Source organism: Triturus cristatus, chromosome 6 (genome assembly GCF_964204655.1).
Source record: "Triturus cristatus chromosome 6, aTriCri1.1, whole genome shotgun sequence".
Classification (NCBI taxonomy): Eukaryota; Metazoa; Chordata; class Amphibia; order Caudata; family Salamandridae; genus Triturus; species Triturus cristatus.
In genome coordinates, this window is record NC_140589.1 from 445,682,870 (window position 1) to 445,708,460 (window position 25,591).

General features: G+C 47.1%; 1 protein-coding gene across 1 annotated transcript in view; it reads right to left on the reverse strand.

The window, feature by feature from the left end:
• Positions 1-25,591, reverse strand: part of HMGCLL1 (3-hydroxy-3-methylglutaryl-CoA lyase like 1) — a 938,297-nt gene that overhangs the window by 446,545 nt on the left and 466,161 nt on the right. The window contains exon 7 of the mRNA XM_085609190.1: positions 10,675-10,863. Coding sequence (XP_085465316.1) covers positions 10,675-10,863 — 189 coding nt within the window. The remainder of the gene's footprint in view (positions 1-10,674; positions 10,864-25,591) is intronic.

Genomic DNA, 25,591 nt, shown 5'->3' on the forward strand with positions numbered 1-25,591 from the left:
TCTGTGTGGAGAAGTGTCAACATATTTAGAAGAGCTTGTGGAATACCCCATCGGGCTAGCTTCCCCCACAGTCTTGCCCTGTCAACATTGTTGAAAGCAGTGTGAAATCAATAAAGCAGAGGTGTAATGGAAGGTTTGTGGTCTTTGCTGCATCACTGAGTAGAGAAATTTCCAGGATGTTTGTTGTTGTGCCTGACGTTTTGCAAAGCCCTGTCTGGTTTAGTGGTATTATCTCCTTTGCATCTACCCAAGCTGCGAGTTCCTCTAGCACGGTGCCTGCAAAATATTTTGCCTCATTGATGATCAGTGCCACCAGACGGTAGTTTCCCGGTGTGGTCTTGGCCCTTTTTGCAATCAATCAATCAATCAATCAGTGACACTTGTAAAGCGCGCTACATACCCGTAGGGTCTCAAGGCGCTGGGGGGGGGAGGGGGGGGTGCCGCTACTGCTCGAACAGCCAGGTCTTCAGCTTCTTCCTGAAGGAGAGGTGGTCTTGGGTCAGGCGCAGGTCGGTAGGGAGGGAGTTCCAGGTCTTGGCGGCCAGGTAGGAGAAGGACCTTCCTCCTGTAGTCGCTCTTCGGATGCGGGGGACGGCGGCGAGGGCGTGGTTGGCTGATCGGAGGTGGCGTTTGGGAGCGTGGAAGTTGACTCGGCTGTTGAGGTAGCTCGGGCCTTGGTCGTGTAGGGCTTTGTGTGCGTGGGTGAGGAGGCGGAAGGTGATTCTTTTGTTGACGGGGAGCCAGTGAAGGTCTCTCAGATGTCCGGAGATGTGGCTGGTTCGTGGGATGTCGAGGATGAGTCTGGCTGAGGCCTTCTGGATCCGCTGGAGTCTCTTCTGGAGCTTGGCGGTGGTACCGGCGTAGAGGGCGTTGCCGTAGTCCAGTCGGCTGGTGACGAGGGCCTGGGTGACGGTCTTCCTGGTCTCGGTGGGGATCCACCAGAAGATCTTCCGTAGCATGCGTAGGATGTTGAAGCACGCCGAGGAGACGTTGTTGACTTGCCTGGTCATGGAGAGGGAGGAGTCCAGGAGGAAGCCCAGGTTGCGTGCATGGTCTGTCGGTTTGGGTGCGGTGCCCAGGGCGGGAGGCCACCAGGAGTCGTCCCAGGCGGAGGGTGAGGAGCCCAGGATGAGGACCTCCATCTTGTCCGAGTTCAGTTTCAGGCGGCTGGTCGTCATCCACTCGGCTACCTCTTTCATCCCTTCGTGCAGGTTGGATCTGGCGGCGGCGGGGTCGTTGGTCAGGGAGAGGATCAGTTGGGTGTCGTCGGCGTAGGAGATTATGCTGAGGTTGTGTTTGCGTACGATGGCCGCGAGGGGGCTCATGTAGACGTTGAAGAGGGTGGGGCTCAGAGATGATCCTTGAGGGACGCCGCAGGTGACTTCGGAGGCCTCTGACTTGTACGGTGGTAGGCGGACTCTCTGTGTTCTTCCGTCGAGGAAGGAGATGATCCAGTCCAGCGCCTTGTCCTGGATTCCGATGTTGCTGAGGCGCCGTACTAGGGTGCGGTGGCAGACCGTGTCGAATGCCGCAGAGAGGTCTAGGAGGATGAGGGCCGCTGTTTCTCCATTGTCCATCAGGGCTCGGATGTCATCGGTGGCGGCGATGAGGGCGGTCTCGGTGCTGTGATTGGCTCGGAAGCCGGACTGTGAGGGGTCGAGGGATCCGTTTGTCTCGAGGAAGGCGGCCATCTGCTTGTTGACGGTCTTCTCGATGACTTTGGCTAGAAACGGGAGGAGCGAGATGGGGCGGTAATTCTTGAGGTCGGTGGGGTCCGCTGTAGGTTTCTTTAGTAGGGCGCTGAGTTCGGCGTGCTTCCAGCTCTCAGGGAAGATGGTGGTGTCGAAGGAAGTGTTGATGATGTCTCGCAGGTGGGGTGCGATGACAGCGTCGGCCTTGTTGAAGACGTGGTGAGGGCAGGGGTCGGTCGGTGATCCGGAGTGGATGGAGTTCATCGTGCGGATGGTGTCTTCGGTGCTGATCGGGGTCCAGGCGTGGAGGGTGGTGGTGGGGGGTGGTTGTTCGGTCATGGTGTGCGTTGGTTGGTTGTTGAAGCTGTTATGTATGTCCGCGATCTTGTTGTGGAAGTATGAAGCGAGGGAGTTGCAGAGGTCTTGCGATGGGGTGATGTCGTTGTTTCCTGCGCTGGGGTTGGAAAGCTCTTTCACGATGTTGAAGAGTTCCTTGCAGTTGTGTGCGTTGTTGTCCAACCGGTCTTTGAATGCTGTTTTCTTGGCGGCGCGGATCAGCTGGTGGTGTTTCCGGGTGGCAAGTTTGAAGGAGGTCCTGTTGTCTGGTGTCGGTTCCCTTCTCCAGACTTTCTCGAGGGCTCGGCAGTTCTTCTTGGAGCTCTTGAGTTCGTCGGTGAACCATGGGGCCTTCTTGCTGCCGGGTCTGCTAGGCGGGGTCCTCAGTGGGGCGAGTTCGTCCGCGCAGTTGCTGATCCACTTCGTGAGGTTGTCGGCGGCTTGGCTGGGGTTCGCTGAGCTGGCAGGAGGGTGCTGGTTCAGGGAGGTGGCGAGCTGGTCTGCTGTGATCTTGTTCCAGCTTCTGCGGGCTGCCTGTTGCTGGTGTTGGTGGGTCGTCGTTCTCTTGAAGGTGAAGTGGACGCAGCTGTGGTCCGTCCATTGAAGCTCTGTGGCGTGGCTGAAGTCTATGTCTGTGCTGGATGAGAAGACTGCGTCGAGTGTGTGTCCGGCGAGGTGGGTGGGGGTGGACACCAGTTGCTTGAGTCCCAGGTTGGCGAGGTTGTCGAGCAGGGTGCTGGTGTTGCGGTCGTTGTTGTTCTCCAGATGGAAGTTGAGGTCTCCCAGGAGGATGTAGTCGGCGGAGGGGAGGGCATGCGGGCTGACGAAGTCGGCGATGTCCTCGCTGAATTGTGTGCGTGGTCCAGGGGGTCGGTAGATCAGGGTGCCTCTGAGGGTGGTGTTCGGGTTGGTGTGGATCTGGAAATGCAGGTGTTCGGCGCTGGTCAGGGTGTTGTCGGTGCTGGTCGTGAGACGGATGGTGTTCCTGTGGATGATGGCGATGCCTCCTCCCATCTGGTTGGCGTTTCGGTCCCTCCGGACGACCTTGTAGCCCTCTAGGATAGCGATGGCGATGTCGGGAGCTGAAGAGGCGTTCATCCAGGTCTCCGTGAGGAAGGCGACGTCAGGGGCTGTGGCGTCTAGAAGGTTCCAGAGTTCGATGGCGTGTCTGTGGACGGAGCGGGTGTTGAGCAGGATGCACTTGAGGTGGGTGCTGCTGGTGTTCGACTTGGTGGGTGCTGGTGCGAGGCTGGTCCGGATGCAGGTGAACTTGCAGGCGTGGCAGCTGAAAGGTCCGTGGGTACGTCGTGGAGTGGCTTGATGGCATTCTGGGAGTCGGCTGGTGTTGAGAGCGGTGAGGGTGGCGGCGGAGTACGTCAGGCGGGTCGGTCGGGATCTTCGTTGGCCAGGGGTCCTGGCGCTGGGCGCGGTCCGGTCGCGGACGGGCGCAGACGGGCTTACCTTTGGCGCGCCATCGGCGCGCCCGCTGCGCGTGACCGCTGCGCGTTCGCACGGTCGCCATATAAGGCGAAGTGCGCGGGTGGGCGGGGCAGCTGGGAGGCGGGAGCGGGGAGGGAACAGAAGGGAAAAAGGGGCGTGGTCAGCGGTGGTGGCGGGAAGCGGGGAGCGGGGAGGGAAGGCGGAGGGCGGCGAGGTAGGCGGGCAGACAGGCAGGAGAACGCAAAGGGCTGAAACTGACTAGAAAATTTACCTATCAGTCCCCAGTAAAGTGGTATCTCTTATACCCGGGACCAGTAAATTAAATGCTACTGGTGGGCTTGCAGCGCTGATTGCGCCACCCACCAAAGTAGCCTTTCAAACCTGTCTCAGGCCTATGCCTTTGCAGGGACTGCGCGCACAGTTTACTGCCGCTGTGACGTGGCACTCAAAGTGGGTGCCACGTCGGTGACTCCCCTTTTACTACATATCAGTCACCCCTAAGGTAGGCCGTAGCTAGCCCTATGGGCAGGTTGTATTGTAGGTAAAACGTAGGACATGTGCCTTAACTGTGTGACATGTCCTGGTAGTGACAAACAGCCATTTTGGTTTCTCACTGCTGTGAGGCTGCCCTCTCAAAGGAATGCATTGGGGATTCCCTGATAAGTGTTTCAGTGGTAGTTCCTGATATTAGAGGAGCAGCGTGGTCAAGTTTGGTATATTTGGAATAGTAATAATAAATGCTGCGTAATGGTGTTAGCAGATTTATTATCACTATTTTAGAAATGCCACTTTTAGAAGTGGGCATTTCTGTGTGCTATGTGTCTTTGTGCCTGCCTGATGTGTATTGCATGTCTGGCTCTGGAGTGACAGGGGCTGGTGGGCTGCAGTGACTCCAGAAGGGCTGGGTGAATCAGCGCTAGGCTGAATAGGCAGATCTGCATTTAGAGTAGTGGGAGGAGTAGCGCCTGACCCTGAATAGGTCTGTGCCTGTCTTGTACAATGCTGGCTCTGCCCCCCTGTGGTGTGTCTGGGGCCAGGACCTGCAATGTCAAAGGGGACTGTTGTGCACTGTAAATAAAATACTGAGTGCTCCCCAAAACAGGTTTGGACTGGATCCCCAAGCCCTGTGCCAGGGCAGAAGAAAGACATTGCTAGTATAAATATTGGGGCGTTGACCCCATGAAAGGGTGCTTGGTGCTTACTTTGGACTGGTGACTGGCAGGCTGCTGGTCGGCCATGAGGAACCGCCGCTGGCGATGGACCAGCTGCCCTGCTTGGCAGCTGAGGAGTCTGCTGTCTGCTTTGGAGCCCCAGTGCACTGGCCGGCCTGTGCACTTATTGGATAGGAGTGCTACCTGTTCCCTGCTAGTGACAGCAGGTGTGAGCACTCTGTGAGTGATTTATCTTTGTTTTCCTCTGCCAACTGTGTGGGAAGCGCTGTGCCTTGAAACCAATTTTTACTGGAGGCACGTTTCACTTCCCCGAGGGGAGGAGTGTTGGCATGGCTTTACTCCCTGCCAACTGTGTGGGGAGCATTGTGCCTTAGAACCAATTTCCACCAGGTGCCGTGGATTCTAAAAGGGCAGCAGCGCCGCAGGAGCTTCGGGTGTTTACCGGCAACCTCACCAAACCCAGAAGCCAGGCACGGGTGACTGGAAGTCAGGCGTTGCCTGGCTGTGAGCGAAACACAGCAGAGTCTACCTTCCGGCGGGAGCCTACCCCGTGTTGGGAATCCGAAACAGGAAGTCAAGCGGCGCTTGCCTGACTGCGGGCGGAGCTCCCTGTAAGGCGGAGGGGGAGCCCCGCATGTTGTCTGGAGGCCGCTGAGAGAGAGGAGCGGAAGTCAGGCGACAGACGCCTGGTTGTGGGCAGGGCCGACGTAGTGTTCACTCCGAGCTCGACTGCTGGTATTCATTTTGGCTGCAAAGCGGCTGCACCGCATGGAGGCCAACAGCCCCCGAGTGAGGCACCAGGGTAAAACCTCAACGGAGGCCCCTGAGAGAAGTCACTCCTCGTGTTTGGCCTGATTACAGATGCGCTGCACGATCGCGGGCAGCTGCCTTCTCCCCGTGGTGCAATGTGAGGAGACAAGGATGAGTTGCACCCCACCCCCAGAGCACTTGGAGGATCTTTGGGGGGCATTGCTGTGGCTGCACCGGCAGCCAGAGGGCAAGTTTGGCAGCCTCGTGCTAGAATGGGCATTTTGGGGGCAGAGGCCTTATTGTGAGCAGGAAAGCTGAGGGTGAACCTCGACGGAGGCCCCCGAGCCAGGGTGGAGGAGGAAACCTTCACCAGACTACCACGCAGTCCGGGTAGAGAGCGCAGAGGCACTGGGACTGCATTTGGGGGCCAGTGGGCTCCCAGGGACATGGGGGCTTCTTGTGAGTAGTCATATTTATGCCCGTGAGGGGCTAACGAGCAGTATGCACTTCATCAGTGTTGCTGTGGTGTACTGAGGCTACTTCAGGATATCTATGCCTTATGACTTTTGCATAACGTGTTTATGCCTAATGTGAATGCCTAATGCGGTTTATGCATAAGTGCTATGGCCAGTGGTTATGGGTTGTTTTTGCTAACTGTGCATTCTAATGGTTCTGACAGTGGCCCGATTAACCCTGTCCTGTATATGATCTCCTGTAAAGTGATACCTAAGTGCCAGTTGGCACAGTGTATATTTGTTATTGTGATCTAATGTGTTTTCTGAGTAATACAAAGGCTATTTTTGATATAACCTAGTGTGGAGTTTCTTTTGTGGTGTGCCTAGTATGTCGCTGCTGTGTGGGTGTGTTGCACAAACGCTTTACACATTGCCTCTGGGATAAGCCTGACTTCCCGTGCAAAGCTTCCAGGGGTTATCTTTGGTGTGTAACTCCCTTGCCCTGACTAGGGTGGTGGTTTCTGCCTGGCTTAGGCACTTGCCCTAGCCAACCAGAAATCCCATTTCTAACACCCAGCAAGGCCTTATCTCCGCATTTTCGGTGCGATCGTAGAGCCTTCCCATGATTCTGGAAATCCAACCCAGTGAGCTGACTTGCAAAAATAGAGGTTGCGGGGCACTTGCCTATTCCACCGCCTTCTGTTTGAATAGTGTCTGTGGGAAGGATCCCTTTCTTTCTCCCTTTTGCGATCTGTTGCCTTTTTAAGAGTGTCCTTGAAGCACTGAACATATGCTCAGGGGTGTAATCTGTCTATGGTGTATTTGGTGTGATCGCCTCCTTTAGTAGGGCTCCCGAGGAGCGTTTCCCCAGTGTCACTCTGTTTGTCTGAGTTGTCCGATCTCCCACAGATTGATGGTTAAAGTGCTTGCTTAAAAAGCTTGCCCAGGATTACTCTGAGATATGGGAAGCAATTTCCCCATGCTGCGGGTGCATTATTGTGTTCACCATTTTCCAAAAGCAAGGACAAGCATTATGATTTAAGTCATGGAGGAGCCTTGCCCATGTCTCCTCTTTTCAATCTTTATTGACTCCCCATTTCAACTTTTTGAGTGAGGTTTTTGTTGTCACAGGAGAAAACAGAGACTTGGATTCCCTGGTTCCTTTCGCAGAGATCTTAATTTTTTTTAATCCTTTATTTGATCCCTTAGAGTTTTTGTGATCCTATTTCCCCGCCTCGGGTCCTGGCAGAGTTTCTTTTTGGGTGATGAAGCGTGAAGTTCTGATAGTGTAGCAGTAAAGCGTTCCCAGTTGGTTATATAGCTCTTTGTTGCTGTTGATTGTGCATGTAGGAGATCGATTGCTGTTGCTGAAAGGGACTCAATATTTGCAGCAACAAATTTTATTCTCTTAAAGTTTATCCTGTAAATGGAGCCCTAGGCCACTTCTGAGTGGATGCAAAATGGCGTAGTTGCTGATAGGAGGGCTTCTTGTGATCGATGGTCTCTGTTCCCCTTGTCCCCCATTCTGAACCCGAGTATGCAGGGAAATAGTGAGAGACCGACAAACGTGTAATCTAATATGGAGCATGTTGAAGGTGAATTGTGGGTAGCCATGGGTGACCCTCTATGCCAGAGGGCTTTAAAGCTAAAATAAAGGAAATAACATAAGGTGGAATAAAATCACCTTAACCCCTTAAGAACCTAAGGTGGCTATTGATGAATGTATCAATTATTCAAGCATGTCCAAACCACTTTCTCTTTTTCTATTAGAATTTACAGGAGCATCAGGGACTGTGACCTGTTCTGCCACCCCCATCAGAGAAGTAAGGATGCAATAAAAGCACCAGTGCACCATCATACAGGTGAGAAACCTTCAAAAGGAACATCACAACTAAACCCAATGGGAGACAAACCGGGCACATACCCCGCAGAATGAGATGCACAGAACCTCTGATCACTTCAGCAGCGCGACTGCGAGTGAGGGACTGTGCACTTGCTGAGTGCAGCCACCTGGATTGTCTGTGGCAGACTCACCTGAACTCAGCCACAGCAACTGTCAGCACTCGTGGATGGGGCGTGCTCAGGAACTCCAGATGCTTCACGTCTGTTGATCTGGGTAATACTGATTTCGGGCCTTGAACACTATTGACTTTAAATTAGAGTCAATGTGGACTCTTAGGACACAGACCACCAGTGAGGTATACCATGGATTTTACGGATAGTGAATAGGGAGTAACCAGTATCGCTAATGTGAGGAGGAAGTGGGACAGTGAATCACCAAAGAAACAATAGAGCCAGACCCCGGGGGGACTGTAAACCTATTTGTGAAAGTTGTATTTTTCCTTTGTGTTGGTAGCGATTGAAAATAAAATACTTTTTGTTTTATATAAAAGTGAGCATTTAGCTAGACAATGATTTGGTGCTGCTGCTGTGGCATTTTGAGTTGTGAGCCTAAGTTCACTCCCCTGTATCCACACCTACCCCGAGAAAGCCTCAGACTGTCCTGACCACGCTTACCCTAAGAGTCAATTGCACAATGATTACTTGTCCCATTTCCTCAGAATCCATAGTATCCCTGGCACTGGGACATCAGGAGTAAAAGGTTGCAAACCCCATGGTTGGGTCCAGTAAACCCTGTCTGTCCCGTGACCCTCTGAAACAATTTCTGGCATCTCCCCTTCAAGGATAGTGCAATAAAAGGCTGCAGGGATAAAATTGCAGAGATCAGAAAACATTACCCTGGAACAGGAGCCATGAACAGAGGATACAAAAGTGTATTCCTTCTCCCTTAGGTTAAACCGCAAGGATGCTGACTGTTGTTTGCATTAGGCATGTTTAGGGATCCTAACCTCTCCAGAATGGGGTCCAATGAAATATTTCATTCCATGCAATGATTATTCAGAGGTTGCAAATTCAGTTATCAAATATTGACAATAGAAAGACGTGATAAAGAGTTTGTGGCATATACTAAGCTAATAATGGGTCTAGAGTCCATGGTATCTAATCTAGGAACTGCATACCTGCCTGTTGTGTCCACCCGTTTTCAGACCCCAAAAGACAACAATGTCTTGGAAAGGCAAGCACAACTATACTTTTTGGATGAACAGGAGGAAGGGGAGGATGTGGTGGCTGTCTTGGCAGAGGAGTAGGACCTAGGACTTGCCCACACAAAACCACATGATATTTTTTGTTTTTGAGATTGATAAATACAACTCTTGAAAAACACCCACAACAGGAGACTTGGATGCTAAGTAACTTAAGGTTTTGCTTTTTAATTTAGTGGGAAGAACCGCAGCATGTCTCCTCTCAGATACTTGTGTTTTTTTTTCTTTTTGAGTTTCATATAGCGCGAACTAGACCCGAGACATTGGGTAGCAGAGCGCTTTACATGATCACCAGTTTCATTACAGAAGGACACATTCATTTGTGTTAGGCACAGGGAGATTAAGTGATTCTGTTCCTCAGCTTCGAGGTCGACCGCTCTAGCCGTTAGGCTACATCCTCTCCCCCCTTGAAGAGCTATTATATGTTTGGACTTCGATGAGCCCAGGAAGGTTTCAGGTGAATCTGGATTTACCCAATTATTATTTACATCATGGTTTATGGATTCCATAAACCAAATTTAATATCCCACTTCTTGATATGTCCTCAGTGCAAATTAGTTTTTCTCTGCAGATGTACCCCTAAAGAAAAATCTGCAGAGACGTACATTTGTAACCATATACAAAGAGCCCATTCTGTTTTTTACTGATATAAGCACCAGCTGTGACTGTCTATGTCTGCAGAAAATAAGGCTTTAATAATAATAATAAAGGGGCTTGTAAAGCGCATGGTGACGCCATCCCGGCGTGTCCCCGCGCTGTGGAGAAAAGTCAGGGCCAGGAGAGGGAAATGGGACCACAAGGGCCTATCCTATGAACACGTTGAAATCATAAAGGATGAAACAACTCTGTTTACAGTGATTGCAACAGAGAGTCATCCAGGAATCCCTTCATATTTATCTCTTTGGCCATCTCTGCAATGTCATAATAATTCATATTATCTATCCATGAACAATGTTTCAACTCCACTGTCATTTCTTGGAGGAGCTACAGGTACCCAATCAGGGGTGTTCTGCACCTTCTCGTCCAGTCTATTTTCAGGCAAAATCTAGATGCTGGTGGAGGGAAGCAAGAACAAATCACATTCTTTTAATTTCCCTTGATGTTGTATCCGTTTTTCATCCAGAAAGGAGAAAAGAATTGCACTGTCTTGATTTCCTTTGCAACTGATTCTAGTGTCACCCCTGAATTTTAGCAGTGGATTATGGATGACAAAGGGTGCACTGCATATTTGAGTGGGCATCCAAGCATTAAAGTTGTGTTATAGTACATTCGAAGCTATACACCAGTCCCCAGCAATGTGCTCATTGATATGGAAACAAAGCGGGAAAAGCCTGTCAGGAATGTTTTTGTGCAGGAGGTATCCCTTCCCGCACAAAAACACTATTTCCTACAACACAGGCACCCTTGCATCAATACAACACAGGCACCCTTGCATCGTGGTGCAAGGGTGCCTGCATAGGCGCTAGGCTGCCAAACCAGCGAACGGTGCCGGGGAAAGGACAGGAATGCACCCTATTGAATAGGGGAAAGGACAGGAATGCACCCTATTGAATAAAAATGGCACATTCCTGCCCTTTCCCTGTGAAAAGGGCAGCAAAGCACAGAGATGTGCTGCGCTGCCTTGCACCACACGTCATACATATGGCCCTATGTCTGTTTATATAAATACCAGGCTAGTGATTTCATTTCACACTTGATGTCTGTTAAATTAAACATGCAGGTTTACCTGGATAGCAGTAAGAATGTTGGCTAACGCCTGGCCATAGGTGTCATGGCAGTGAACAGCAAGAGCACTCAATGGAACTTCTTTCATTACAGCTTCTAGCATTTTCTTCATACTTCCCGGAGTACCCACTCCGATTGTGTCTCCCAGTGATATCTCATAGCAACCCATGCTGTACAATCTTTTTGATACCTAATAAAACATTCCAGAAAATATACCTCATTAAGACTTAGCTAAAACAGAAACATATTACTGGGTAAAAAAGTCTTGAGATTGTTTAGCTTGATAATCAACAGTTACTAATGATTGTTTACTATCTTATTATGCACATCGTTCAGCAGCAGAGTTTGATTGTAGACTTAGTGGTAGTATCCTGTCACTAAATTGAAACTAAACTTGTGTTACTCTTGGGTACTTACATGAAATAGTAACATCTGTAAGACTGCACACATTCACAAGTTCAAAAACGAAGGGGCTGATTTAAATCTTGGTGGACAGGTTACTCCATCACAACGGTGATGGATATCCCGGCCGCCGAAATATAAGTTCCCATTATATCCTATGGGATATATATTTCATCGGACGGGAGATCCATCACCATTGTGATGGAGTAACATGTCCGCCAAGATCTAAATAGGGCCCTAAGTCAAAATCAGCAAGTGTCTATCATCCTAGCCATCCTGATAGATGATGATGGTTATCCAAGTCATAGACCCTTCAAGGACTCAATTTATCACTGATATGAAGTACAGCTAAACCAGTTAACACGTGTTTTCTCCTAAACGGTGTTCCGGACTTTTTAAGGGCTGTTGCACAAAGGTAAAAACTTGGAATAGACCAGATAAAACATGTCAGCCATACAGCTCATACAAATACATTTCAAGACAATATTAATTAAGAAGACATTAGTAGAAACCCAACTCTGACTGCGTTATTTTAAAATGAGTGATGTACCTTGGACGCTGTAATTTTTATCATAGAAGGTAAAGCTGTGTGAGGAATAACATTGTTAGATTTGGGGGTCTCTAGTTGGCAGAGGTAGGTACCCTGTGACCAAGTAGGGGCCCTGGCGTCCAGTCAGGGTAATAGGGTACACTCCTAAAATAACCCCTGCTCACCCCCTTGGTAGCTTAGCACGAGCAGACAGGCTTATCTCAGAGGCAGTGTGTAAAGCATTTGTGAACACATACAGTAACCCGGAGAAAACACTACAGATTGACACCACACAAGTTGTAGTATAAAAATAAGCATTCTTTATATAGTTTTAACACAAGACCATAAACAACAAAAATCCACAATACTGTACTTAAAATTGTAGAATTAGCTTAGTTCTCTTTAGATGTTAAAATGCGACACTTTGAGTTCAATGTACCTTAGGATGCGTAACGCGATACAACAAAAGTGTTGCAGGGAAGGTGATGCGTCGGTTCCTTACACGCAAGAACGGTGATGCATCGGGTCCCTACTGATGCGTAGGGGATTCGTCGGTTCTTCTCTGCAAGGGGAGTTGATGCTTCAGTTTCTTACTGCGCTTCCGTGGCGATGCGGCTCTCAACGCCGTGATGCGATGAAGATCCGGTACAATGCGACAAATATGGCGTCTTCATCTTGACGCGACACAATGCGTGCACGCCCGACAGCCATGCAGCGACTCAACGATTCTTCTGAGCCGCGACACGCTTCCCGGTGATGCAGCAGCATCTGATGCGACGTCGATCCTCTTCTCCGGAGATGGGAGGTGCTTCGGCAATGATGCGACAACTGCAGCGGCGACACGCTTTCCCAGAGATGTGCCGACAGTGGCTGCGGCTGCGACACGCTTCTCCGATGATGCAGCGATGTCTGGTCAGTCCTGAAGCGCGTTGTTGACAAGACTCCTTCTTTCCTTTCACAGTGCAGGACAGGGACATCAGACGCATGACAGGAGGCGGAGCTGGCATTGTGGAGGGAAGGCACAGCGCTATTCAGGTCCCAGGTGCAACATGCGCCCACCCATTTCATGCAGATCTCTCTATTCAGCCCTGTGCTGACTCACCCTGTCTCCTGGAATCCCCCAGCCCCTGTTACTCAAACTCCAGACAAGGAATACACAATCGAGCAGAGGCAGACTTGGATGGTTAGACAAGAAAATACCTACTTTCTAAAAGTGGTATTTTCAAACACAGAATGTTAAAACCAACTTCACTAAAAGATGCATTTTTATCATTCTGAATTCAGGCATACTAAACTCGAATTTCTACCAAGTTCCCTGAGTTAGTTAGGATTATGAGATGTGATAATCAAACTGCCCATTCTGACCTATGGGGAACAGGTAGCCTTGCAGTAGTGAAAAACGAAAATGGCTGTAATTCACTATTAGGACATGCCACACACATCAGGCCTTGTCCTACCTTTAACCTATAATGCACACTCTCATTGGGCTTACCATAGGGGTGACTAATATTCAGAAAAGGAAAGGTTTAGGGATTGGCAAGTGGGTGTACTTGCCCAGTCAGCATGGCAGTACCAGACTGCACACAGGCTCTGCAATGGCAGAACGGAGACACACTTTTACAGCCTGCTTCTGTGGGTGGGACAACCAGTGCTGCAAGCCCACCAGCAGCATTTGGTTTACAAGCCCTGGGCACACTCAGTGCACTGTACTAGGGTTTGACAAGTGAACCAAACCAGCCAATCATGGAATCACTAATCCATACGTCAATTTACCATAGGGAGCACTTGCACTGTGGCATTGGACAGCAGTGGCACAGTGTCCAAAGCATCTATAACCAGCAAAAACACATGAGGCAACAGCAATAAATGGAAGGGAGACCCACGCGAAGGTGCCAGGTCTAACAAATATGCTTTGTTTTTAAATACTTGGGATGATAATGTGGATACTGTGCTTTTGATAAGATCAAGTAGTATATTTGAATACTTAGGGGATTTCTATGAGACAATCAACTAAGCTACTGTAACAGATTTGTTCATGCTGCTTGAAAAATGTGTGAGCAATCTCTTAGAAATTTTTAATGAAAGGGAGTTGTGCTTGTTTCCTATTTCTGAATGTATTATTAGACATCCTCCATTTTGTCAGTGGTGGGGGTCTTGTAAACCACCCTTGATGAAATGCCAGCTCTTAAGAAGCACATTTTCCCAGAGCTTAATTTGAGCTAGTGGTTGACTATGGGTGGCACAAGACCAAGAGAGGGAAAAACATACAGATTGGAATGATGGAGGAAGAGAAAGTCTGAAAAACCTTCACAAATGGAGAAAGTGGTGTTGGACTAGATCCCATTTCTAACAAGTGGGAACCTGCAAGAGAGAGAAATATTGGAAGGTAGTGTCTGGTAATGACTCCATTACCTACTGATAACCTTCATTACACAGAATGTGGCCCCCCTCCTTCCAGTCAGCACAACATGAGGCAGCCCCATCCATCGCAGGTCCTATCCCACGCTTAGAAAACAAAGTCCTACTTCTATGTTAATGACCTACATGGACTTAAGCCTCCTCCCCCCACGTCCTGTTCTGTTCGTAACAAGACTCAGAGAAAGGAGGTGCAGAACCCCTCACCAGTGAGGGAGGGAGAGTCTCTGAGTAGGATAATGGTGACCATATTTGGGGTAATGAAGGTTACCAGTAAGTCATTACCCCCTCAATGGTCCCCCTTGTCCCAGTCGGTACAACGTGAGGATGTCACAAGCTCTGAACAAAGCACACTGCACCAACGTTCGATAATACAAAAAAGTTTAATATAGGAACAACAATTATTGCATTGCTGTTTTCACAACATTCAAACCAAAATTATCAGAAGTGGCAGCCAACACATCCAATCTATAAAGGCAGACGAACGAGTGAGGGGATGCCCAGGTAGCAGCACAGCAAATCTCTTGAATAGACACCCCATCAACCTCAGCCCAGGAGGAGGAGACAGACTTGGTGGAACAGCCCTGAATCTGATAAGGAGGGGACTCACCAACCGATTTATGGGCTTGAGAAATAGCTTGTCGAATCCAGTGACTCAACTTAGGAACAGACACCCTTTTACCTTTTTTAAGACTCCCAAAAGCAACACAGAGGGAATTGGACAATCTGAACTCTGTACTGTGTTGTAAATAGCACAGCAGAGTATTTCTAAAATAAAGGGAGGAAAGATCCAGCTCCAGACCATCATCCAGGCAAAACCAATTCCTGGTCAAAATTAAACTGAGAATGACTTTTAGGAATAAAACCAGGATCAGGGTGGAGAATCCCTATACCAAGCAAAATGCAGAGATATGGGGAAGTAATGATCAGAGAACCCAAGTCCCCAATCTGCTTAGCTGTAATAATGGCTAAAAGAAAGACCAATTTAACCAAACCAACTGGGCCAAATCCAAAGGCTAAAAAGGCTCACATTGCAAACCCCACAACAAAATAAGCAAATCCATAGAGGGAACCTTAATTGAGGAAACTCTTCAACAAATGGTAGACCAAAGGAGTAACAGCCTGCAAATCACTCCTGACACTCCTACATGATTTAAAGGCAGCCAACTGAGCAGAGAGGGTTGAAGGAGACAGCTTCTTCAGAAAACCATCTAAAAAAATCCAAAATCTGGAAAAGATCACCAGAAACAGGGTAAAAGGATTCAGAGGCACACCAATGATAAAAGGGAACCCAATGCTTCCTATAAGAAGCCCTGGTAGAATCCTTCAGAGAGTGCTGAATCTGCTCTGCCACCAGGGAAGAACAGCCCAAGGACACCAAACTCAACTTCTCAAGTATCAAGCAGTTAGATTGAGGTGGGGCAGCTGAGTCTGAGACATCCCCGGAAACTGCAAGGGAGACGGGACTGATGGGAACTTGAAAAATGAGCCCCTGGCGAAAGACATCAGAAGAGAAAACCAAGCCCTTCTGGGCCAAACTGCTGCCACCAGGCTCACAGATACACCCTTTCCTCGAATCTACTGAAGAACCCTTGGAAACAATGGAATCGGAGGAAAGACATAGAGAAGATCCAGCGGCCAGGGAACCGACAGGGCGTCCACCACTCAAGCCTGTGAGAAAGCCATCTCTGTGCAAAACACCCAGAGCATAGAGTTCCGGGGAGATGCAAAAAGGTCTATCCAGGGAAAGCCAGCGAGGTTGCATATCTGGCGGAACAGTTGATCTGCCAGATGAAACAGGACTGAAGAAGGAAGATTGCGATTCATGCAATCTGCCTGAAAATTGAGAGCCCCATGAATATACATTACCTTCAGGGACAACAAATGAGCTTCCGCCCAGGAACAATTTTCGATCGGCAGTTGATTCAGATGTGGACACTTCATGCCTCCTTGGCGATTCAAGTAGGAACGAGCCAATACTAGAGCCGTACCAGAAGGCGCATTTGTGGGGTGGTGGAGAAAGGGGGTGGGGCCTCCAGCGAGTTCACAGGTTTTTTTAAAGAAATTAGGAAGGGGGCATTGTGGACCACCTTCCCTGTGCTCGTTTGGGCCCCCGGGGACTGACACGTTTTTAATACATTTTAAAATTATTATATATTTTTTTTCAAAGGAGAGGGGACCCCATCCCCCGGGGCCTGCCCTCAATTTATTTTTAGATTGGATGGGGGACAATTTTGGTGCTTGGGACCCCATCCCCCGGGGCCAGGCCTCACAGTTGGGGACAATGGGGGGAGGGCCTGAAGGCCCCTGTGGCTCCTGCCGGCTCCCCTCCTCCTGCAGAAGTTGGCATTGCTTTGGGATCCAGGGAGCTGCTGAATATGCTTTCAGCAAGCTGGAGCATTTTCTGCAGTCACTTGTTAAAAGCAGAGCAGGTTTGCTATGGCTTGGTGGGAGTTCTGCTCCCACCATGCCATAACAAACTGCAATTTCCCTGGGCGTGGCACCCTGGAACATTGCTGGAGCTGGCACTGGGGGGTGACGGTCCCCAAGGTCATGTAGGGCTCCACGAGGGGGGCAACGTGGCACCCCTCCAGTGTAGTTAAACCCCAGGAGGTGGTGGCCCATGGAGCTTCGGAGGCCATGCGGCTCCGTATTCAATTTTAAAGACATGCCCTGGGGATGTGGTGGTCCCAGGGTCCGAGCCCTTCATGGATTAATATTTTGTCCCTGGGAGCTGCCAATACTTACTGGTTAAAGTGCTGGCAGACAATCAAATTTTTGTAGGATCTGTGAGTCCACTGCAAGGACTCGTGTCCCCAGATATTTATATTTTTTAAACTTTAATTTCTCTGAAACTACTGAGCGGATTTACAACAAATCATAAAAAGCACGCTTACTGGAGCAAAATCTAGCTTTCTGTCAATTCAGGTGTAATTCCGTTCAGCAGTTCGGGTTGTAGCTGTTTTCAAAAAATGAAAAATCTCCAAATACTTAAAATGGGGAAAACATGTTTTTGGACCCCCCTTTTTTCTCAACCCCTGCTTTATGGATCAACCCAAAACTTTCAACACAGCAGCTGATCCAACAAGGGGAAGTGTTGTGAAAATTTCAAGGAGATTTGTCAAGCGGGGCCAAAAATATTCGCAAAATAAAAAAAGAATTTCATATGGAAACTTTGGTCCTAATGATAATTACCTACTGGCGACCGGTAAATATCAATCATATGGGTAGAGCTCAGGGTGATGCACTGCGCGGAATTCTGCAGAGTTGCATGAAAACTCCAGGGAGTTTTAGTGGAGGGACATCAGCAACAGCAGGTAGGGTCAAAGCAGCACATCCATTGTCAGAGGATCCCAGGGTCTCTGGCACTCTCTTCACGGTGCACTCCCTTTACTCTGTCTCAACCTACTCCTCAGACGATGAGGAGGGAGATCGAAGGTTGTGCCTCTTATTTGTTCTCTTTCTCTTTGACACCCTCTAACACAGTGACAGTACACAATTAATTAAATATCCTGCTGCTGCTTAAATACTATTAGCCGAAAGAGCATTTGATCTGGTGATTACCAATGGACAATCATGCAAGTTTTTAAATAATAGAGTTCTCACATGAACTCACTCGCTCCCACAGTGAGTGCTGGAAAGTCCTGTGTTACCATACTGACTGCTCAGTCTCCTGTCTGATAGTACACACATTCCACTAAGCAAGGAAATCCCTCTGAACATGCGTGCCAACTATCCGTCTCTGGCCACAGGTGAAGGCGTTCATTTCTTTCCCGAAGACTTTGATCCACACCAGGCCACAGGCAGTGCAGCAAAAGAAAAACATGCTACAAACTACTGCACAGTGAAGCGCATTACAGGAGTAACCATCCTCAACCATACACGCAACCCTGGAGTCACTGCCCCACAGAGACCCACAGAAGCTATGTCTGACACACAACGCAACAGGAGGTGATCAGTGTGGGAGGAGTTTTAGGTACGTTTTGGTGCTTAGGGAAGGGGGTGTGTCTCAGAAGCTCAACACCTCTCACCAAGTAAATTAAAGAGGTAAAAAGGGCACAATGCTTCCTACTCCCGCACCAGTACACTAGGGCTTAAGGACTAGGGGTGGGCTGGCGTCTGGCAGCCGGCGCCCGTAAACTCCACTAGGCTATGCGGGAGGTGTTTTTTTTGCCAAACTCCATGCTCCAATCGTAGTGCGAAGAGGAAAAAGCTTTGCAAGCTCCGCCAGCCGAGCAGAGTTCACCGGCCACCCTATATATATACATATATACATGACATCTGTTCCCGTCAAGCCACTCCAACATCAAACTCCAAATCCACAAGAACTCGGGCAGATAGGAAAAAGCAGCACAACTAAAAAATGGCTGAGTGGCTGTATGGGTCTGTGACCGAGTGTGTAATGTCTGGTAATTATGTAAGTGCATGAGTAGGGTATGGGTGATTGTATGATTCCATAGGTAGTGCCTCTGTGATTCTATGAGTGCAATTGCCAAAGACACTCTGCGAATAATGGGTGTTTCTGACAAAGTGTAAAACACATATATAGATATGTTCTACATAAAGTTTCAGTGTAGCTCTTTAGAAAGATAGCAATTTAACTTTACACTTTGTATTCATTTGTCGAAATAACATCAAAAATGCATTTACTTTCTTCACAACAACACCGGAGGTCACAATGACATTAGTAGTCATGAATACAAGTAACAAAGTGTAAAACAGATATATAGACATATTTTACACAAAGTTTGAGTCCAGCTGTTTAGTAACATATTGGTTTAACTTTATTTCAACAACACATTTCCAAAAAATAACAGTTGAAAAAAATTACTATCAACATCTGAACTCACAAATAAAACATAACTGCCAAACACCCATCAAACTACCCATTGTTACCCAAACTCATGGGGAATCAAAAGCTGCTGCAAAACTAGTGAAATGCCCAATCTGTGACAAGACCCTCTCTAGAGGGACGAACCTAAAATATTAATGTGGGATGACGTCCATCTTATATCATCTTAAAACCTATCATAGAAAACGTCTCCAACTGGCGATCTACCAGAGGGAAGCTGGAGGATCATCTGTATCAGTGGCAGCATCAACAATTCTCTCCCAGAAAGTCCCTTTAGAGGTGCAGAATACTACAACAGATATGGCTCTAGAGTTTTCAAGCATGGGAGTGTATTGCATGGACTGTAGTGTTGTTATAAGTGCTGGTGAGCAGTGTGTAACGGCTATTTGCAATGCTGATAAAAACATACATGCTAATCTTTTCTCCCTTTTTATATTTTTTGCACCTTTCTCAGTTGACATATTATTCGAATTCCTCCTGTCCCAGTTGCCATATGTTCCCATAAAAAAGAATAAACATTTTTCAAAATTTAAAAAAACAGACAAAAAAAGAATTCTAAAACAAAACAGAAAATCGTGTCACCAGGAAATAAAGGACTATGATTGGGTAATACACTTTTTAACTAAAAGAATAAGATGAACACGCCCATTTATCTATCTTCAACATTGTTTAAGAGGAGCTTATAGTGAGCAAATTTGCGCAATGTATAACATGTCACAAGATATAGTCAAGGGGTACAAATATAAAAATATATTCTTGTGGGACTACGTCCATGCTTTCCCATTTAAACACAAACCATAGCAATAGTGTAAAAGCAGCCAGAAGGCAATTCAAGACTGAGAGACTCTCAACTTCCATATCCACCGCAACAACACCGGGGCAGAGAGTCCCTTCAGAGGTCCAATCTCAAATTCAAGATTTCCCAGATGGCATCATACTGTATGGATTGTGGAGTTGTGTTGAGTGTTAGATAGCAGTCCATAACAGCCCTCCGCAATGCAACAAAGAATCATAAATGTTGATGTTTTTGTCATTTTTGGCCCTTCATAGTTTTTCTACATTAGCAGGCATTTTTATTATCTTACAAAATGGATATCTAATTTCTATCTTTTGTTTGTTTCATTATTTTTTAATTTATTGTAACACTACTTACATATAACTTGCCGTATGGACAGGTCAACGCATTCCTCCATTCCTCTACAAATAAATACACAGCTAACTGTTGCCAGTTGTCATTATTCACGTTTTGTATTTTTAAATACAATTCAACAGTCTGTGTTTGAATCTTCCAGTGAGTGTGTCAACAACAAATACAAACATACTCTAGTTTTTGAGACCACACTGTGTTACATTTTGTAGTCTCTTTTTCAAAACTATCAACTGCAATATCTGTGTCCTGTTCTGCAACTCCTCCTCTTAACAATTTTTCATTTTCCCTAGAATCCTGCTCAGGACCAAAGAAAGGAAACTGCACATCATCACAAATCTTTTCTACATCTGGCACAGCATCTTGCAAAAGTGCTCTATTCATTTTCCCAAACAAAAATTAGGAGTTTTCACATAGTGCAGCCTCCTAACTGAAGTTTGCATTGTTGAGTGGTTTACAGCTAACATCCTGAAATGAAAAAAGGAGCTTTGGCACACTTCTTTTGATAAACAAGCTAATGAGTGTCCGTGCAGATTTTTATGCCTTTCTCATCCAGCAAGGATCCAATTCTTGTAAAGTGATTATTTTGTGTTTTAAACTTCACCTTGGAAAGATATGTTGAAATGTCCTTAACCCCTTCAGCGCGGCGCGGATTTCCGCGCCACGCTGAAGATTCCGTGCGCGGGCGGGGCCGTGACGGAGCGGTTCCGTCATGCGCACAGCGCGACCGTCGCGCATGACGGAACCGCTCCGTCACAAGCACGGAAAGGGTTAATATATCAATGGATTGCTGTTGAATACTATAAACACTACTACAATTGCATTTCTATACACGCCCCGGACTCGCCTTCCTTGTACCTGTTCTCCAATAACTTCTTCATCATTTGTAGGTGCCATCACCTCTTCTGCTATAGGAGGGCCATTCTTCATTTCATAACAATGTCCTCTGTAAACAATATCATGAACTAATCTATTATCCTGGAGATAGCTTTCTTCGTTGAGCAAAGACTTCATACTGGAATTATGTATGCATTCACCTCTAAAATCTGTACAAATTTAATTCTATTCACTAATCTTTTTTCTGCTTTTGTTTCCTCATGCACAACACCATTTTGTCAAGAGTCTTTATTCTATTTATAATCAAAATAAAAAGCATCACCGTCAACACAAAGGCCTTATCAACCACTCTCTAAACTCATTCTTTCTGTTTCAGTGCATGTCTCCTTGTTCTGTACTGTGAGAAGTTGGCCTGGTATATGCTGTCCACTAGTTATAGTGGGCACCCTGTACCAGTCCAAACAACCCCTTATTGATGATAGGTTAAAGACAACCTTTATTGAAAGCTATCCTAGTGGTAGCTGTGGAGAGCAGCCTTCAGGCTAAGTCTTGAAGGAATGTAAAGCAGCTTGTTTTACCAGTCTATAATCTCTTGAGTGGCTACATGAAAGACAACCACACCAGGTAAATATATATAAAATATATGTATTTATTTCTAAACACACCCTCTTAGACTCTTTATGAGGCTAGAGGTCAAAACACATAAGTTACACTTCAAATATGACAGTAAAATAGCCCAAATACACGTCAGGCCCTAGGGGCGAGCCAAACCATATACTAAAATAGTGGCATAAGAACCACAACTTAACTAGACACAAGGCCTAGAGCCTGTAGAATTGCTGGGACGCCAAGGAACCACCCAAGGTAGTGACACAGGGGACCCAAGGGGGCCGTGTGCAGTGTGAGAACACAGCCGCGAGCTCCCCTTAGCTTCTATGGGGAACGTCGCGGTTAGATTTTTAAAGATTAGGGACACTTAGAAATGAGTCAGGTTCTAACCCTTTGGGACTTAGGAAGTTCTAGGGTCAATACCCACGGGAGCACCAGAGTACTCGAGGTACCTCACCCAGGGAAGCCGGGTGCAAAGGTGTCAAATGGTGTTGGGTCGGGTCGTGTCGTCGATTTCAATGGGAGCTGGCAAAGAAGTGCTGCTGCTGGGAAGATGTGAAGTGTCCGAAGAGATCCAAGCCTGGATTAAAGTTGAGAAGAACCGGAAAGCAGAGGGGGCAGAGTCTGGGTCACTTGCCAGTGACCAGGAGGTCAATAGGCGGATGCCCACCGATGTCGGGTAATTTCAGGTGAAGGAGGTGAAGCTTGACTCTTCAGCCATGAGAACCAGGAGGTGTCGAGGACAACCAGGAGCTGGATTCGAGCTGCCCCACAAAGGATGTCAAGTGCTGCAGCATTGGTGCCCGGATTGGACACAACAAGCCTTGGCAACAGCAACCCATGCAGAAAAGAGAGAGATGCTTCGGTGCAGACCAGCAAGGTCTGGGGGACTCACCACTTGGTTGAGTCAGGGCATGTCTGTCTGGAGCAACCAGGGAAGCCCAAGGAAAATCAAAGTTACCCCCTCAGAAACCCACCAGTTGACGGACCAGGGATCACGAAGGGACCTCAAGAGGAAACACAAAATGGTGGCCCACGGGTCACACGGGGTGACTAGGCTGACAATCTTCGACGGATTCTCTGCTTGAGGTAGGAGCTACGAGTTACCCCAAGCAAGACTTCAAGAGACGTTGAGAAGTCAATGCACTTACAAAAGTGCACGGTGACCAGGCGTTCCGGTTCCATGCTACTCACGAGGACTGCGGGTCTCAGCTTTGCTGGGGACTCGGGTTGGTCTCTGAGATGTCTGGAAATCCTCTTCCTGGGCTGCAAATACTTCGGAGTCTGGCGGGAGCTTCAGAAATGCAGACCTGCAAATTGCTTCGTTGGTGTCTGCCAAGCAGGGGAGTCACTCCTTGACCCCAAGGGAGATTTCTTCAGTCCTCTAGTCTTTAGTAGAGCATTGAAGTTCCAGGATTCAGCTTCAGAGTTTCATCCAGGGATATCTCAAGTTCTGGTTACAGAGGTTCCTTACTCATACCTAAGGAAGTGTTTGGACTAACTCTAGGGACCCACCTATGGGAGGGTTTGGAAAGACGGGTGGCTACACCCATTTCCTTTGTCCAGTTTCACACCAGAGCAGGGGCTGGAAGCCCCTGAAACGGTTTGAGCTGGATTATGCACAGGGACACCAAATGTGCCCCCAGTGCAGGACTTTAAAGCACTCTGAGAGCGCTCCCAACCAGCCCCAATACACATCATCCTGTCTTGGAGGTGTTTGCAGCTCCCTGTAACAATAACCCTATTGTCCAGGCCTCCCCTGCCGGAGTTTCAGTCAGCAGCAGGAGGCCAGTCCTGTGTCTGTGGCTGCAGCATCCATTTCGTGATGCCAGGGCTCTGTTAAGTGTCTACAGGGTATACCAGTACTGCCATGTCTTTCCCTCTAGAAGGGTGGGATCATAACCTCACATCAAGAACTGATGTGAGGGTATGATTCCAAGGTGTTTGACACCAAACACGACATATTTTCGTGCAGCCAGTCCAAAGTTAGCATTAACCATTTTAGATATAATGCACTTAAGAGTATATGGTTAGCCTGCACCACTGAAAACCCCGGAGAAGAGATTCTGAAGGCTGCAGAAGGGCTCAGCTCATGCCTGGGCACCCTTTCACATATAACTAAGCACCCTGCCTTCAGGATTGATAAGGCCTGCCATAAGGGTGTCTGATAGGTTACTATGTGCAGTGATAGGTGAGGTATAGTGAACCTATAACTCAGTAAGGGGTGCATGCACCACCTTACCCAGGCTGCAGTAGCAGACCTGTGGTGTCATTTTTGGTGGCTTTCCAGGGGTGGCATTATACTTGCTTCAGCCCCTGGTAGGCCTCTGGGGTACCTATGCCCTGGGTACAAAGTATACCATATACTAGGGACTCACAAGGGTACCCCAGAATCCAATCTGGAGTGTACCTAAAGTACATGCAATCAATTTAGAGAGGAAGCAGCTAGGCTGGGGCCCTGAATAGCAGGGTCCCAGCCAGACTAAAGTCGAAAAACAGTGAAACACCAGCAAAAAGTGGGGGTAAACATGTGAAGCAGATCCTACTCTCCTACATGTACTTCTTCATATTTCTCAGTAGATTCATACCTACTCTACTACGAAACATCCCGGCTTTGATTTCCTTAAACTGCTTCTGTCCCTTTGTTAAGGTGTGTCCATATTTGTTACATTCTTTCCTGTTATTGTTATATATATTGTGTCCATTGTTAATCTTTCTCATAGTTTCTCATATTTTCATTATTTAATAATATTTGGAAATGTCCACATATATTTTTAAGAAATGACTTTATCCTCTTTACCAATAGCTCTTTTTTCGTTCAGCACTTTTTCTCCATTTTGCCCCTTTTGAGCCTCAGTTCTGCAAAGATACTGTAGCTGCTCCTGTTACTTTTTCCTCCAAACTTTAATTTGCATTCTGTCTGTAAATACGCAGATAATGTTCTGTAAAAAAACTACATTGACATTTCTTTTCTAGCCACTGTACAAACTACTTTACTGCTGGTTTACACATAATATAAATTCATTGTTTTATGTAATTTTGTAGCTTTAAATCTACAAATGAACCTAACTACAAGCACTGACTTCAATGTACCAAACCAAAACCAAAACACAAAACGTATTAGTTAACTTTTAATATTATAGCACCCTCTTCTACAACACAGCTGCACCATATCTCAGTTCTCACTTCTACATGCTAAAAAAACACTTTTTCCCTTATGTACTTAATTTTAAAATAAATATCAACCAAAGTGTAAAAGTACATACAGTGTCTCAATACTGTAAACCAAAAACACAACAAGAGCTATTTCTGTGCCTCCTTACCACTGTATCACTGGTACATTTAGTGTTGCAATACTTTTCTACTTAGAGGTGTCAGATGTACATATTGATAAACAATGCACATTCAAATCCGCACATGAATATGTATCACAGCATATAGCTCACTAATGTTTCTAAATACATGCAAACAATGTGTCACAGGTTACATATATAATTCATCAGATGGTTCTATAAGAGTACATATTCCTCACTAAAACTTGTAAATACATGTGTTTCTGGTTGAGTACAACAATTGTTCCTGGATGATTGGATGAGTGCCTAGATAGCGCCTATGTGATTCCCTCAGAATATAGGTAGTGCCAGCATGATTCCCTGAGCATGTAGGAACTTCATTGGTGGTTCCATATCTGCATTGTTAGTGCCTGTCTATTCACATGACTATATTGCTACTATCTGGGTGATTGGATAAACACATGGGTGTTGCCTGCTTAGTTTAATAAGTGCATACTTAGTGCCTACATGATTGGAAGAGTGCATGTGTAGTGCCTGGTTGACTGAATAAGTCTAGATATCACACTTGACATATCATTGCAGACATGGCTTTTCTTGCAGTGAAGCTAGCCCAAGAACTTTAAAGAGATACTCTGCACTATTAACCATCCTCAATTTTAAACATAACATGTTTAAAGAAATACACCACTCTCACCATATAAATGAAATGCTCAACAGCCTTAAAGAGCATAGATCACCATGTAAATATATATGTGATTTCGTAATAAATAGACACCTTCAGGTCATCTTACCAAACATATATAGTTCCCTATATCTTAAAGTAGACTCAAGAGT